Source organism: Chelonia mydas, chromosome 14, assembly GCF_015237465.2.
Source record: "Chelonia mydas isolate rCheMyd1 chromosome 14, rCheMyd1.pri.v2, whole genome shotgun sequence".
In the NCBI taxonomy this organism is placed as follows: Eukaryota; Metazoa; Chordata; order Testudines; family Cheloniidae; genus Chelonia; species Chelonia mydas.
The window spans coordinates 23,058,770-23,073,825 of record NC_051254.2 but is presented as its reverse complement, the minus strand read 5'-3'; the positions used below and the strand labels follow the sequence as shown (position 1 = coordinate 23,073,825).

Below are 15,056 nucleotides of genomic sequence, written 5' to 3'. Positions count from 1 at the left end.
GGTTCCAAGGGCACAAGTCATGGAAGTAAACCAGAAATACCAAGTCACCCATAACTAAGAGCAAAGAGAAACAGCCTAGTCTTAAGTCAGTCAAGGATTTTAAACAATACAACATTTCTGATTAGTTAAAAAGGTATTTATTCTGCTTGTAAACTCAGTGCAAATATATACAGATGACAAATGAGGAAGTGTTTATGAAAGGCAGAGGATTCTGGAAATGTTGATTTCAAATTGAAAGACAGCAGCAGAACCCAGCATGGATGACCTGTGATTATTCACAGCAGTTGACGTGAATACCCTTTCCCCCTCTTAATAATCAATGATTTGCAAATACAGTACCATCACTTGCCCTGTATTAATGCAGTAATTTAGGGCATTAAGGAATGCAATATCTGGCAGTTGACGAGATTGTGTTTTTTGGAAAATATATAACCTCAGTATTTTCATGAGCTGTTCAGCCCCAGGAGTACCTTGGGCTTCCTAGTTCATGCACTAAAAGTTTTTAGGAGTTGCACTGTACTTTTCAACTTTTCGTCAAATCATTTATTGTTAATGAGGCAAACAAAATCTCTGCAGAGGCAGGAAACGGCTGTTTCCTGTACAAGTACAAACACCTGTTGGTTTATTTATACTTCAATTTGTTTTTAAAATCAAGCTGCTAATTATTGTACCTCAATTAGACATGTAAAATGTAAAAGAATCCCAGCATCTGCCTGTGACTCAACTCATTTAATGAAGATCATCTGCCATAAAACCCATTTGTGAGCTCTCAGTGAGAATCACCTCAGATTTGTTTTCACTGCTCTGCATTGCAGGGAAAAACAACAGTGTAAACTGTTTGATCAACAGAAGAGTTGAATATTTACAGGGATATTCTCTTCTTCAGGAATGTAAATCAGTATTGGCCAAAATGAGAATGTTTTAGACATTTATACTGTGCTACTAAAAATACAGGATTTAATCTAGCAACAGTTAAAGAATCACATGGCTGAGTTTATGATCCAATTAAAGCATGAAGGTCAGTTTGCTCCACAGTACACGCTATCATCATCAAATAAAATCACTTTGCAAAATGGACGGCAGAAGTAATTTCAAATGAAAAAGTTACATTCAGATGTGTTGGACGTTCCACATGGTAAGGTTGGAAGTCAAGTAGCAAGCAGGCCAGCACATTTATGTTCCAGTCAGCATGCCCTGTGCAAATCAATTCTCAAGTATAAAGGTGTAAGTCTGACTACAGGCACAGCCTTCCTAAGTCCTAGAATTCAAGGCTAAAAGTCTTTAATGGACCTGGTTCTAAAAGGATTTTAACATTAGGCTGCATAAGAACTGATTTACTAATAGCAACACTTCCAGTGTAACTGAATAATATGTCTTAAAAGCCCAACTATTTCTCTGTACATAGTTATTTCTATAAAAAGCCAAAAGGTGCATGTACATTGATATCCAGTAGAAAGGGTACATATATTAAAGTGCATTGCCCAGTTCAAGAAAACAGTAACACAATCTCTATGGTATTTGAGATATGCTGACAAATGCCAAAAAGAATAAACTGCAGGTGGGAAAACATTAAGACAGACATGGTGATTTAGAGCTCTTTAAAAGGCAATTATTTGAGCAGACAATAAGAAATTTTCATATAGAGTCAAGGCGTACACAACAAAATACACAAGAATCAAAGCCTTCAAAAATGCTTCCATGATGAAGCAAGGGCCATGTACTGTCAATTAACCACCACATTATTAAACTTCTGCCTATGATCACATTCAAATATATCACTGGGCAACACAAGGCAGTGATGGTTACCTGCAAAATCTAGGTTCCTACATCCAGGTTTTACCAGCTCTGTTCAGTTTGGTGAACCTGAAATCCTATTCTTGTGGAAGAACTATAAAATAAATGTTTGGCTCCTGATTACTTGACAAGTCATGTGATAATTCAGCTGTTTTCTATTGCTTAACTCCATAGGAATCAACAGTAGGGAACTCTGGAATCATCATTAATAAGTAGATTGCATATGCAAACAACAGTAACATGACTGGCTCAGAGGTCAATTACAAGATGTTTCTGAATTCATTCTATGTCCAATCAAACCACATACACAAAGTTCTGTTACCTGGCTGGCTGGATCACAGGACTATACTTTTTCACTAGCCATCTAACATTATCTCCCCGTTAGACTGGGAGGGAGTAGTTTTAGATACTAGAGTGATCGTCACTATAGAAACCCTAGAAGAAGGAAGTTAGAATAAATGAAGAAAGCAAACTGTTATACTAGAAATCCATAGCCATAGCAGAAAAATTTCTAAATATTACAAATGAAGCCATTAAGATTAAATTTGTAAAGGTGCCTCAATCTAGCCTCTATTTTTGGGTCACAAACTACTAGCATTTTAGGCATTTCTTTACCTAATTTGTATGCATCATTGACTTTGGGCACAGTAACAGTATTTGTATTACAGTAGTGCCCAGAGGTCCCAATGAGGATTGAGGCCAGTTAAGCTATGCAATGTACACACACACATAGGAAGACTTAGTCTCTGCCCCTGAACAAGTAGAAACTGGGTCTTTAAAAATATGTCTTTTTGAATGAATGTAGCAATATATACTGTATGCCGACTTCATGTTTAATAAGCTCCAAGAATTCTCAGGGTAAATATTGATATCTGTCTCAGTCAATATTTATCTCTTGGGTTAGTTCCCTATATGTTCACCTATTCAAGAGTCAATACTTGCTTAATATCTCGAAGTGTGTACAAGGTATCTTCAATTATAAAGTCTACAGAAGGTACCATCTGGAGAATTTGCAACATTAGCAATTCAATATCGAGTTCCAATCTTATTTCACTCTTCCAAGAGCTTAAATCTGATTTGGAGCACACCATTCACACAGCCCTCAGAACAGCGTATATTTCAGAGAAAGGCAAAAAGAATGAGCAGCATTTTTACTGGTAAAGTAATATGGAAAGTCTTAGTGCTGAAAGGCAGCATATTCCATGATAAAAGAGGGCAGATTCAGGAGAGCTCCAGATTTTAAGTTTTGGAACATGCAAATATTCCTATTTGTAATAGAACATTGCTGAAAATATCTGACATTTTTGTGAAGTTACAGCTAACTGGAGCCACCCTAAGGTAATGGACTAGAAGAGATCTATTTGTTACAAGCAGAGCTGGGGCAAGTGTTCATTACAAAACCTGAAATCCTTTCTAGAAACTCACCTGGCTTTATATTTCATTACAAACTCAAGTGAAAAAAGCTTTGTGGAAAGGTTTCCTGAGTCCACTGAATCATTTTGGAGCACCCAGGACAATTCTTACAATTCTGAATCAAAAGCCTGAAAAATTTACAATTTCACCTGAGTTTTGCTTTGAGATTGTAGTTCTGTTGGAACGTGCAACTTTAAGGAAATCTCAGAAAATGTGAACCACACATGAATAGAAACTAAAGGAAAAGTTTCAGCGTCACACTGTGAAATGAAGCCACCCTGCTGCACACAGCTCTGGTTACAAGGTTTGTATAGGACACAGATGAAAAAGCTAGAACTTAGAATGGTGAAGAAGGTAATTTTCTTAGGTTTCAGTGATAAAAATCAAAACATAAGATGATGCAACCAGTTATTCAAATTCTGGCTATTTGAATCAGAGTTGTGTAATGTTCTGCAGAGTTTAAAGATTAGTTATAGTCAGCAAAGTGACTATGTTGACACCTTCTTACACAACCAATTTGCTGATTTTAGTGACTGAGGCCTTGCCTACCAAAATCAATCTAATCTGCTCTTGAAACCTCAAAAAACAAGGATTCCATAATCTCCCTTGGAAGACTATTCCAGAACTTAACTATGCTTACTGTTCGAATTTTTTTCTTAATATCTAACCTAAATCTCCCTTACTGCAGATTAGGCTCATTACTTCCTGTCCTACCTTCAGTTGCCATGGAGAACAATTGTTCACCATCCTCTTTTAACAACCTTTTACATATTTGAAGACTTATCAGGTCCCCCCAGCGACCGCCCCCAAGTCTTCTTTTCTCAAGACTAAACACATCCAGTTTTTTTAGCCTTTCCCCATACGTCAGGTTTTCTAAAGCTTTTATAATTTTTGTTGCTCTCCTCTGGACTCTCTCTAATTTGTCCACATCTTTCTTAAAGTGTGGTGCCCTGAACTGGACATAGTACTGGACTTGGCCTCTCCAGTGCCAAGTAGAGCATGACAGTTAGCTCCCATATCTTACATATGACACTCCTATTAATAACAATAAATGATAGTGAAACAGGAAAACATCCAAACAGGAATTTCAATAATAATTTTGGGCTATTAGTAGTGATCTAAGTACATGTTGTTGATGCGGGTGTATTTCTAAATCCACCAAGCGTACCCATTCGTCACTTATTTTACGAGAGTGAATACGTACTCTACACGATGGCAGTTTAGTTGACATGGGGTTGTTGTTTTTTGAGTCCTAATATCATTAAAAGCCTTGACAAGGTTCATAGTGGTTCAAAGAATGCTAGGGATATGACAGAAGCCAACTAAAGCAAATGGAATTACAGCTAAAAAAAACCAACTAAAAGGTGTTAAGTGAATGTCAAGGACAATTAAATTTTGTCCCTTGCTTTGGTGGGTGGAAGGGCCTGGGGATGCTGTCGAACCAGCAAGTTGAGCCTCTGAAGGGCAGGAGAATCACCTATTATTCTGCACACTGCCCTCACTGTTCATTGCTGGGGCAGGGAGTACTGGAGAGATAGACACAGCCTCAAGCAGAGAAAGGGACGGGAAGTGTCTACACAAAGGTGTTGCACAGATTTAAGTAGAAACAGACGTAGTTAATGTCTGTTGTAGACGAGCCCTGAGTCAGCTTCACTTCCAGATTTTTTGTGCTGTAAAATCTAGAGTTTCAACCACTGAAGGCGATTGTTTCTGATTAAAAAAAACTGTTTTCACTGGACTTTAAAAATGTACATTTCCATTGGTCTGAGGTTTTACAAAAGCCTGTTTTTACTAAATTTTGGGCCAAATTTAAGTTCTCTCTACTTATCTAAACATCCCCGTGTATCAGAGTGTCTAACAGATGCTGTCCCTTTAAATACTGTACTCACAATTTCTTTATTTTACTTATGGCTGCTGTCAGATACTTTTTTTTAAAAGTTAAAAGGTAATTAGTGCTAAGTACTACTGACCACCACTTGCTGATGAGGTATCACGCAATAATAGGGCTGAGATGCAAACTATTTTGACACTAAAATTGTTCCCAGCTTGTTTGGTTTGAATTCCTATAAGATAGTAACATTTTTTTTTCCTTCTGATGGACAAGATAACGTAAGTTTTGTAGCTATTCTTGGCACTAAGACAATTCTCTATATAAAGCATTTCTAGTAGAGTATGCTGCAAGGCAAAGTGGATTTGTGCCAGCAAGTTGAAGGCAGCTTGTTGGGTTGAAATGACTGACATACAGATCAGTAGTTATTGATGTGTAACTAGCAACAAAATACCACTCAATGGTATCCCCTTTTCTTGCTGATCACTTCTGTACCACTTCCTACTGAATTAGGAAGGTGTTAGGTCAAACATTAATTAAGCCAAGTGCATATTATTTTATTTACAGCTCTTTTATGAGCCCTGCTTCTATTGCATGTTAAATGTGCCAAAATATTTAGTTTGCTTGCAGCTACCACTCTCATGGTTTGTAAAACTTTAAGCGTGAACTAGCAAACTATATCTAAACACCCACTAAGTATTAAACCTCATCCGTCTGCAAAGGAAGAATGTAAACTTTTGAAAGACAAGATAACTACTACACTGGCACTACACTCAACCTTAGCCTGAAGGGCAAAAAGACTCATGGCCCATTTTTAATGAAGTCTAATATGGACATTTTGGTGAGGTCAGCCAAATCATTTTTATTTTGTAGGTGCCTATGAAGAAAACTATGCTGGCATTTGCATGCTTTTGAGATTATAATTGGACAAATCTCAGGGGTTCTTTAAAGTTACTCATTTACCAGCCCCTGAGAACTGCAGATATATTCCTGTCCAAAGGCACTGAATAACGTACTTTAAAAACACACGTTGCCCAAACTGACCCCAATCAAAGGGGTGTAAAAAGTGCCATGTTTAATTTGCACAAAATAAAGCAGGTAGCAGCTATCTTTTGAAAGATATAAAAGATGGGGCTCTATCCATCTCTACCCTTAATATGGAGATGCAGTCTGCACAGAGTCCAGGTAGAGGAAGGATAGCACTGTGGTTACAGCAGTGTCCTGGGACTTAGGAGATCTATTTATTTTAGCAAATGCATATCTCAAAAGGCCTTCCACTTGGATTTGGGAAACATAATGATTAAGTTAAAAAATGCTACAAATATTTACTATAAATTAATCTTAAGAAAATAAAAGATTTATAAAACATAGTTTTTATACATGGCTTTCCAAGCAAATATGTACACTGTATATTCCACCACTTAGGAATTATTAGTCATTCCTGGGCATTTCCTTCCCTCTTGCCTAATAATTTCACCTTTACACTCTGAATCTGTTCTACTGCAGATTAGCTGATCAAATGTGATTATGTTACCAATTCCTATTGAAGTTCTCATCTTTCATAGCTTTCACTAGCCAGTCCCTTTCCTTCTCCTCGTCTGAGTCACTCTCATCACTAGGATCTGCAGCCAGGAGACGAGAATAATTAATTTTTTTCTGCCGAGGCAACTTAGACTGGACAATCAGGAACAAGATTAACCACAGTGCCAAACTTATAGAGCATGCCCTGTACAGAACTGCCAAGCCAAAGTTGCTCACAACAAATCCCCCTGCAAAGCTTCCCACGGTAGCTCCACAACCATATGAGAGGCCCTGGAGGACAATGTGCAGAGCTCTCTCCGTCCCAGGACTGGCTACATCGTCAACCAACATATTAACTGCCCACCATAAGGCACCGTTGCTGAAGGCACACAGCATCTGAATAGGCAGTACTGACCACGCATTCCACAGGAACGAATAGTACAGAAGCTGTGCTGAAAGGCAGCTTAAACTCAATGCAACAGTACCACTACTTGAGAGAGCCCTTAGTAACTTGCTTTTGAAGATATAAAGCAGAATTTCGGCAATCAGTCCAATAGCCACCGAGAGACCCATGTATAATTCACTACTGCCTCGGTCCTGCATTTGCCAGAAGAGAAAATTCTGCACAGTAGATCCAATGACTCCTGTAAGGAAGACGGTGACAGCAGAGAGAATTGTTCGGCCATCACTTCCAATGAGGTTCAGAGCTTTGACAGTTTTGTTCACATGCTCTGTTTTCTTGGAAACATGGATAGGGAGAAAGACACTGATGAGCAATGTGAGTGTGATCAGTACAGCATAGCCATAGAAGTGCACAGAGAGACGAGAGATTTTAGCACTGAGGAAGCAGTTCAGCTGATCCACAAATATGGTGATACTGCAGGCTCCTCCAGATGCACCCAAATAACTCCAAACCCAAAGCTTCCCATATCTGTCAGTTGCGTCAACAAAGTCAAGATATTCATAAAGACTGTCATCAACCATCCATTCGAGAGGAGCAGCCAACAGCTCCCAAAACACAACAGCACCTAGCACCATGAGAAAAATCTGGTGCTCACGGTCAAGAAAGCTAATATCTTGTAGGAGCTCAAAGTTGACATCCCGAACTTTCTCAGAGTGACTCGACAGATTCTCAAAAACATAAGAAGCTCGACCAGCAGGGTGAGGGTTTGTTTGAAATAAAGAAAATTCAGTACTTCCACCAACAGAAAGGTTTTTCTCAGGGTTACCATTCACATTCAGCAGCTCAACCTCTGGAGTTTTGGTTTCCTTCTCAAGCCTACGGATTTGTGTTTCATTTGAAGCGAGTGTCTCAAGTTCTTGTATCATCTGGTTAATTGCATTCATAGAAGCTATCTTGCCAGAAGGCCTATTATGGTAATGGTCTGCAGTTGTGCCCACTTCACCAGTTCTTTCACCATTCTTCTTTTGTGCATCCATAAAGGTAAACAATTCTTGGAAAGCTGAACTTGTTAGCGGTGGCTTTCCACTCATCACCAAAACATTTGTAGCTGTTCTTAGTGTTTCTGCAGATACCATTTCTTTATTGGTAACAGTATTGGGATTTACAGCACTCAGATTGTTCAGACTCATGTCAGGCACCTCTATTGCATTCAATAAGCTACTTGATTGCTGGCTTATATTACAATATTTGTACATGACATCCTTGCTCAAGGGTGGGACAAGTGTAAGCAGCAAACCAGTTCCCACTGAACACAGCAATGATCCAGTAATGAGAACTTTCCTTTTACTGTGGCTCTTTGCAAAGTAGGAGCATAGTGGAGCCCAGAGAGATGATATCAAGTGCTTAATTCCTATGATAATACCTACTAAAGGGGCTGTCAACCCCAGCTGCCGGAAGTAAAGAGTTAAAAATGGAATGACACAGGCGTTTCCTGCACTGTAAAGAAAATGGAAGAGGCTGGCAACAGCCAGCGCTTTGTTAACATCCCACTGTTTATTTGTACTCATGGCTTCAGTTGCATGCTTTTCGAATGGGACCTGAAAAGGAAGAAGACACAAAAACAAACCCTTTTTGAGTATTTCATAAATAATAAGTTAGAAGAGAAACAGGCTTTTTAGAAAGTGTCAAATATTTCACTACTTATAAGCCTGGCAGTTCAAATGCCAAGCTCTGAAATGTTTAAATTGAAAAGTTTAAAAATGAAGCGAGCTCACAAAAAGAGGGTTGACTCATAGACTAAGGTCAGAAGGGACCATTGTGATCATCTAGCTCTAGTCTGAGCTCCTGCACATTGCAGGCCACAGAATCTCCCCCCTCCCCCACGTAATAGACCCCTAGCGTCTGGCTGAGTTACTGAAGTCCTCAAATCATAGTTTAAAGACTTCAAATTACAGACATAAGAGATATTAGTCCAAATGAAAAGGCTGAACATAAGAAGAGTCATACTGGGTCCATCTAGCCCAGTATCCTGTCGTCCAACAGTGGCCAATGCCAGGAGCTTCAGAGGTGAACAAATAAAACAGGCAACCATCGAGTGATCCGTCCACTCCCCGCTTCTGGGGGTCAGAGGCTAGGGACACCCAGAGCATGGGGCTGTATCCATGACCATCTTATCCAATAGTTGGGCCCCACCAAATCCACGACTGTGAAAAATGAGTCACGGACCATGAAATCAAATCTCCTCCGTAAAATCTAGCTATTGGAGGGGAGGGGCAGGGCTGGGGACACCCCAGCCGGGGACTCCTACCAGGCTCTAGCTGCTAGTCCGAGCAAGGCTGCGGAGGGACAGGATTTCCTCTTCCCCTGCATAGCCGCTCTCGGGGGGAGATCAGACCCAGCTCTGGGTACCTCCCCCAGCTGCAGGAAGCTCCATGGTGCCAGCCTTCAGAACCCAGCTCTGAAGGAAATGCACAAGTGAGGGTGGCAATCCAGTGACCCTCCCCTACAACAGCTTTGTGACCCCCTATGGCCCCCTTTTGGGTCAGGATCCCAATGGTTACAACACAGTGGAATTTCAGATGTAAACATCTGAAACTATGGAATTTACTGATTTTAAAATCCTAGGACTATGAAATTGACCAAAATGGACCTTGAATTTGGTAAGGCCCTAATAGCCACTGATGGACCTGTCCTCCATGAACTTATCTAATTCTTTTTTTAACACCATTGTAGTTTTGGCCTTCACAACCTCCCCTGGCAAGCAGTTTCACTGGTTGACTGTGCGTTGTGTGAAGAAGAAACTGCTTTTGTTAGTTAGTTAGTTAGTTAGTTAGTTACAAACCTGCTGCCTATTAATTTCATTGGGTGACTCCTGGTCCTTGTGGTACGTGAAGGAATAAATAATACTTCCTTATTCACTTTCTCCACATCATTCAAGATTTTATAAACCTCTATCATATCCCCCCTTGGTTGTCACTTTTCCAAGCTGAAAGTCCCAGTCTTTTTAATCTCTCCGTATATGGAAGTGGTTCCATATACTTAAATCATTTCTGTTGCCTTTCTATGTACCTTTTCCAATTCTAACAAAACAAATGGTAACAAAACAGCACAAAGTTCAGATACTGTCCCCATTCCTCAGTTTATTGTAATAGAGCTAAAAGACACTTAAGAAATGCTATCATCATTTCTAGTATTTGTGATCTAGCCAGTTTTGCAGCTACACTTTTGAAAAACTCCACTAACTGTACTTTGTTCTACATCAGTGAGGAGGAAAATCATCTCAAATTCATTGTATTTTGTGCCAGAAGCACTTTTCAAACTGTTTATAGATTTATGATACCTGGCGCTCCATGTAAACTCTGAAATTTCCTTTAACAAATCCTCACCGTACACACATTTGAATTTTCCTAAAAAAGGAGACAACATATTTCTGTAGCTCTGCTGGGGATTAGATGCATCTGGAAATGTTTTAAATTCTCCACACCCAGCAGCTAGCAGGGCAGAATGATACTGTAGAAGGAGGTATACTTAGATTTCAGAGTACAGAGAATTATTAACATAGTATATACTATTTGTTTAACAGTGGCAGCATGAAGGTTTCCAAGTCAAAATGGTAAATGAATGGTACAAAGACTCTGTACTGGTAAGTGATAAGAATGCATGTGAGTAAGCAACTTACACAATATTTCTGTGGTGCTGGGATCAGGAAGCAGTGTGTGAATCTGGTCACACTTACATCACTGTGAATCAGAAATAATTCCATTAATCAAAGAGTTATACAGTTGTGTGCAAAAGAGAGACCAGACTCGGGCCCAGACGTACTCCAAGACTATTGCTGCTGGATACTGGGAACACAAGTCCCTAATCAGTTTCCTGTTCTACGGAGAATTATACAGGGATATGGCACACAGGTAAGCACCGGACCAGGGCTCCCTACGGAGGCTGGGGGATCATAGAATATCAGGGTTGGAAGGGACCTCGGGAGGTCGTCTAGTCCAACCTCCTGCTCAAAGCAGGACCAATCCCCAACTAAATCATCCCAGCCAGGGCTTTGTCAAGCCTGACCTTAAAAACTTCTAAGGAAGGAGATTCCATCACCTCCCTAGGTAACACATTCCAGTGTTTCACCACCCTCCTAGTGAAAAAGTTTTTCCTAATATCCAACCTAAACCTCCCCCACTGCAACTTGAGACCATTACTCCTTGTTCTGTCACCTGCTACCACTGAGAACAGTCTAGATCCATCCTCTTTGGAACCCCCTTTCAGGTAGTTGAAAGCAGCTATCAAATCCCCCCTCATTCTTCTCTTCCGCAGACTAAATAATCCCAGTTCCCTCAGCCTCTTCTCATAAATCATGTGTTCCAGTCGCCTAATCATTTTTGTTGCCCTCCGCTGGACTCTTTCCAATTTTTCCACATCCTTCTTGTAGTGTGGGGCCCAAAACTGGACACAGTACTCCAGATGAGGCCTCAGCAATGTCAAATAGAGTGGAACGATCACATCCCTCGATCTGCTGGCAATGCCCCTACTTATACAGCCCAAAACGCCATTGGCCTTCTTGGCAACAAGGGCACACTGACGACTCATATCCAGCTTCTCGTCCACTGTAACCCCTACGTCCTTTTCTGCAGAACTGCTGCCGAGCCATTCGGTCCCTAGTCTGTAGCGGTGCATGGGATTCTTCCATCCTAAGTGCAGGACTCTGCACTTGTCCTTATTGAACCTCATCAGACTTCTTTTGGCCCAGTCCTCCAATTTGTCTAGGTCCCTCAGTATCCTATCCCTACCCTCCAGCGTATCTAGCTCTCCTCCCAGTTTAGTGTCATCTGCAAACTTGCTGAGGCTGCAATCCACACCATCCTCCAGATCATTTATGAAGATATTGAACAAAACCGGCCCCAGGACCAACCCTTGGGACACTCCACTTGATACTGGCTGCCAACTAGACATGGCACTAGTCTATTGGCACTAGGCTGCCAACTAGCCATTGATCACTACCTGTTGAGCCCGACAATCTAGCCAACTTTCTATCCACTTTATAGTCCGTTCATCCAGCCCATACTTCTTTAACTTGCTGGCAAGAATACTGTGGGAGACCGTGTCAAAAGCTTTGCTAAAGTCAAGGAACAACATGTCCACTGCTTTCCCCTCATCCACAGAGCCAGTTATCTCGTCATAGAAGGCAATTAGATTAGTCAGGCATGACTTGCCCTTGGTGAATCCATGCTGACTGTTCCTGATCACTTTCCTCTCCTCTAAGTGCTTCAGAATTGATTCCTTGAGGACCTGCTAGGTCATCTAGTCCAACCCCCTGCTCAAAGCAGGACCAATCCCAGTTTTTTCCCCCAATTCCTAAATGGTCCCCTCAAGGATTGAACTCACAACCCTGTGTTTAGCAGGCCAATGCTCAAACCACTGAGCTACCCCGCCCCCCGAAAAAAAAAAAAATCCGCAGCCACATGCAGACCGACCCCCCGACAACGCCCCAGCCCTTTCCGCCCTCCCCTCGCAGAGCGTGGGGTGGGAGTCCAGGTGGGTGGAGGCGGGAAGAGGCAAGACGGGCCCCGGCCTTTCAGCCCCAACGCAGAGAGGGAGGCAGGGTAGCTCCTCTCCGTCCTGGGCTTCCCATGGACCGGGGGAGGGGGGTTGGGGCGGGGGGGCTGGCATGGGGGTACCAAGGGGGGCATTGGCATCCTCAGACGTCCTTCCCTCCTCGGCGGTCCCCCTTCCGCCCTCCCCGGGGCCCCCTCATGGGCGCCCATGGGCCATCTCAAGCCACACAAGTCTTTGAACCACCACCTTCCACGGGCCGTGAGGCTCGTGGAGAGCGCTAGATACCTGGCTCCTGGGTGAGGGAAACGGTTCCAATCCCTCTGGGGCGTCCCCCTCCCCTCCCCCCCGCCGCCACTTCCAGCCTACGGGGTAGGCAGGCGAGCGACGGACGGCACGCGGAGTGGTGCCCGGCACCCGCCAACCAGCTCCGCATTACCTCGGGGGGGGCATCTCGCCCCACTCCCAGGGATCCGGGGTTTCCCTCTGTTCCCAGCGTGCCTGGGAGGCAGACGTGACTGGGGCCACCGCCGTTTTTGCGTCCACCCCGCATGTGCCATCCCGGCCGCACACCCCACGTTGAGCTCCCTGTCCAGTGTTGGTCGCCCACGGCCCGGTCCCCGTCATTCCCCACACGCCGAAGCGGTGTGGAGGACTATCCCAGCGACCGGGGGCAGACCGCACGGGCGGACAGCATCTCCGAGAGGGCGGGCAGCTCGGGTATGCGCACAGAGGGGATAGTGTGACGGTGGCCCGGCAGCGGACCAGCACGGATGGAGGAGACCCCCTCCGCCGACCTCAGCCCCGGCCCCTCCCAGCTGCCTGGGAGGGGGGCACAGAGCAAGTGCGGAGGGGGCGCCCGGCCCTCCCCGCGCTCAGGACCCCGCCGCCGGGGTCCCATCCTGCACACGGGGAGGCATCCGAGGCCTCGGTCGTCAAGCTGCGACGCCGTCGGGGGACCCCGAGCCTCTCTGGAGCCGGATCTCTGGAGGTTTCTTAGAACAGGTTGGACAAACACCATCAGGGATGGTCCAGGGTCACTAGGTCCGGCTCGGCGGGGGGGGCTAGACGAGATGACTTCTCGAGGCCCCCTCCAGCCCCCTATTCCTGGTTGTAAGATGCGGAGCGATGGCGGCTCTTCCACCCACCCATGGGGCGGGGCAGGGCGGGGCAGGGCACCACGGCTGCCCCCCATGTCCCTGCTCTGCAGGGACAAATGCCCATTGTCAACCCGGCCACTGGGCCACCAGGGAGAGCCCCGCCAGCCAGCCAGGGCCACCAGGGGCCTACTCTGGGCTAGGAACAGGGGGCCCTGCCAGCCAGGTCCCACGGGTGGGGGCGGGGGCTCCCCCCACGGCTCCTCATCCGTGGGCGACCTCCCCTCCCGCCGGGCAGGCACCTGCAGACCAGCCCCCCGCCCCTGGTCCTGTACCTGGGGGTTGGCGCCTCACGCGCTGCGCCGTACGGGCTCACCCCGGCCACGCACTGCGCACGCGTCACCTGCGCGGGCGTGGCCCCGCCTCCTGCACCTGCGGAGGGCGGGCCCTCGCTCGCGCCCCTCCCGACACCTACCCAGGGGCCGGGCTCGGCTGCCGCCCGACCCCACGGACCACGCGCGGCGGCCTCGGCAGCGAGGGGGCTGCTGCTAGGAGACGGCCAGCGACGATCGAGCGGCCCTGCTCCCGCGGGCTAGAGGGGCCTGTAGCGGGAGGGGCAGGGGGAGAGCGCAGCGCCCCCTGCTGGAGGGGAGAGCGAACTGCAGCCCGGACCCGCCCGACTCCTTCTGTCCTCCCCCTGTTCTGCCCCACTTCCCCCTCAGGCCCTTCTCCCCTCACATCACCCCTCCCCCTTCCTCCACAGGACTTTCCCCTCCCTATCACATTGCCCATCCCCCTTCCCTTACCTTCCCCCACAGGACCTTCCCGTGCCCATCACATCACCCTTCCCCCTTCTCCTCAGGACCTTCCCCCCACACACCACTCTTCCCCTCTTCCCTTCCCCCCTCACATCACCCCTCCTCCTTCCCCCACAGGACCTTCCCATCACATCACCCCTCCCCTTTCCTTTTCCCTTCCCCTCCCCCACAGGACTTTCCCCTCCCCCTCCCATCACTCTTCCCCTCCCCATCACATCACCCCTTCAGCCACAGCCCTTCCCCTCCCACCTCCCCACCCTTCTCTCAGTCCAGCTGAGGCCTGGCAGAGGATGGGGTGTTGCAGGCCATCACCACCACCACCCCTCCAAGACAGTTCAGAGGATGGTGTTTGCCCCTCTCTCTCTACTGGGCCACCTGTGTTAGGACCAAGGGCAAGCACCAAGGGCAGGAGTGGTGCCACTGCCAGGTCAGTAGTAGCATTAACCCCCTTTGAACTGGGACTGTCCCACTGGCTTCAAGCAGGGGCAAGGCCAGGATCTAGCCTGGCCTATGCTAAGGGATGACAGGGAACCATACCAAGCACCGGGGAGAGCAGCAGGCACCCACCTCTGGGGTATGGCAGGGTAGCCCGAGTGATGATAGGCCCAGTGGTCACTTGCAGCCTTCGTGTG

General features: G+C 45.6%; 1 protein-coding gene across 2 annotated transcripts; it reads right to left on the bottom strand.

The window, feature by feature from the left end:
• Nucleotides 1–2,068: 2,068 nt before the first annotated feature.
• On the bottom strand, nucleotides 2,069–14,163 carry MFSD6L (major facilitator superfamily domain containing 6 like). 2 transcript variants are annotated; one of them, XM_037914550.2, is made up of 3 exons: nucleotides 13,942–14,163; nucleotides 10,639–10,699; nucleotides 2,069–8,557 (listed from the first exon to the last, which is right to left on the bottom strand). In XM_037914550.2, the coding sequence occupies exon 3, from the start codon at nucleotides 8,525–8,527 to the stop codon at nucleotides 6,566–6,568; it is 1,962 nt and encodes a 653-aa protein (XP_037770478.1). In that variant the 5' UTR covers nucleotides 8,528–8,557; nucleotides 10,639–10,699; nucleotides 13,942–14,163; the 3' UTR covers nucleotides 2,069–6,565. The 2 variants fall into 2 exon arrangements, with proteins under 2 accessions (XP_037770478.1, XP_007072638.3); XM_007072576.4 differs by lacking the exon at nucleotides 13,942–14,163 and having other exon boundaries at nucleotides 10,639–11,013.
• Between the last annotated feature and the right edge of the window lie 893 nt (nucleotides 14,164–15,056).

Coding starts and splice junctions, on each gene's coding strand:
- MFSD6L (XM_007072576.4), bottom strand. CDS start 10,722: ATGGAATTATTTCTGATTCACAGTGATGTAAGTGTGACCAGATTCACA. Junction 8,558..10,638: donor CAGCACCACAGAAATATTGT/GTAAGTTGCTTA, acceptor CTTCCTTTTCAG/GTCCCATTCGAAAAGCATGC.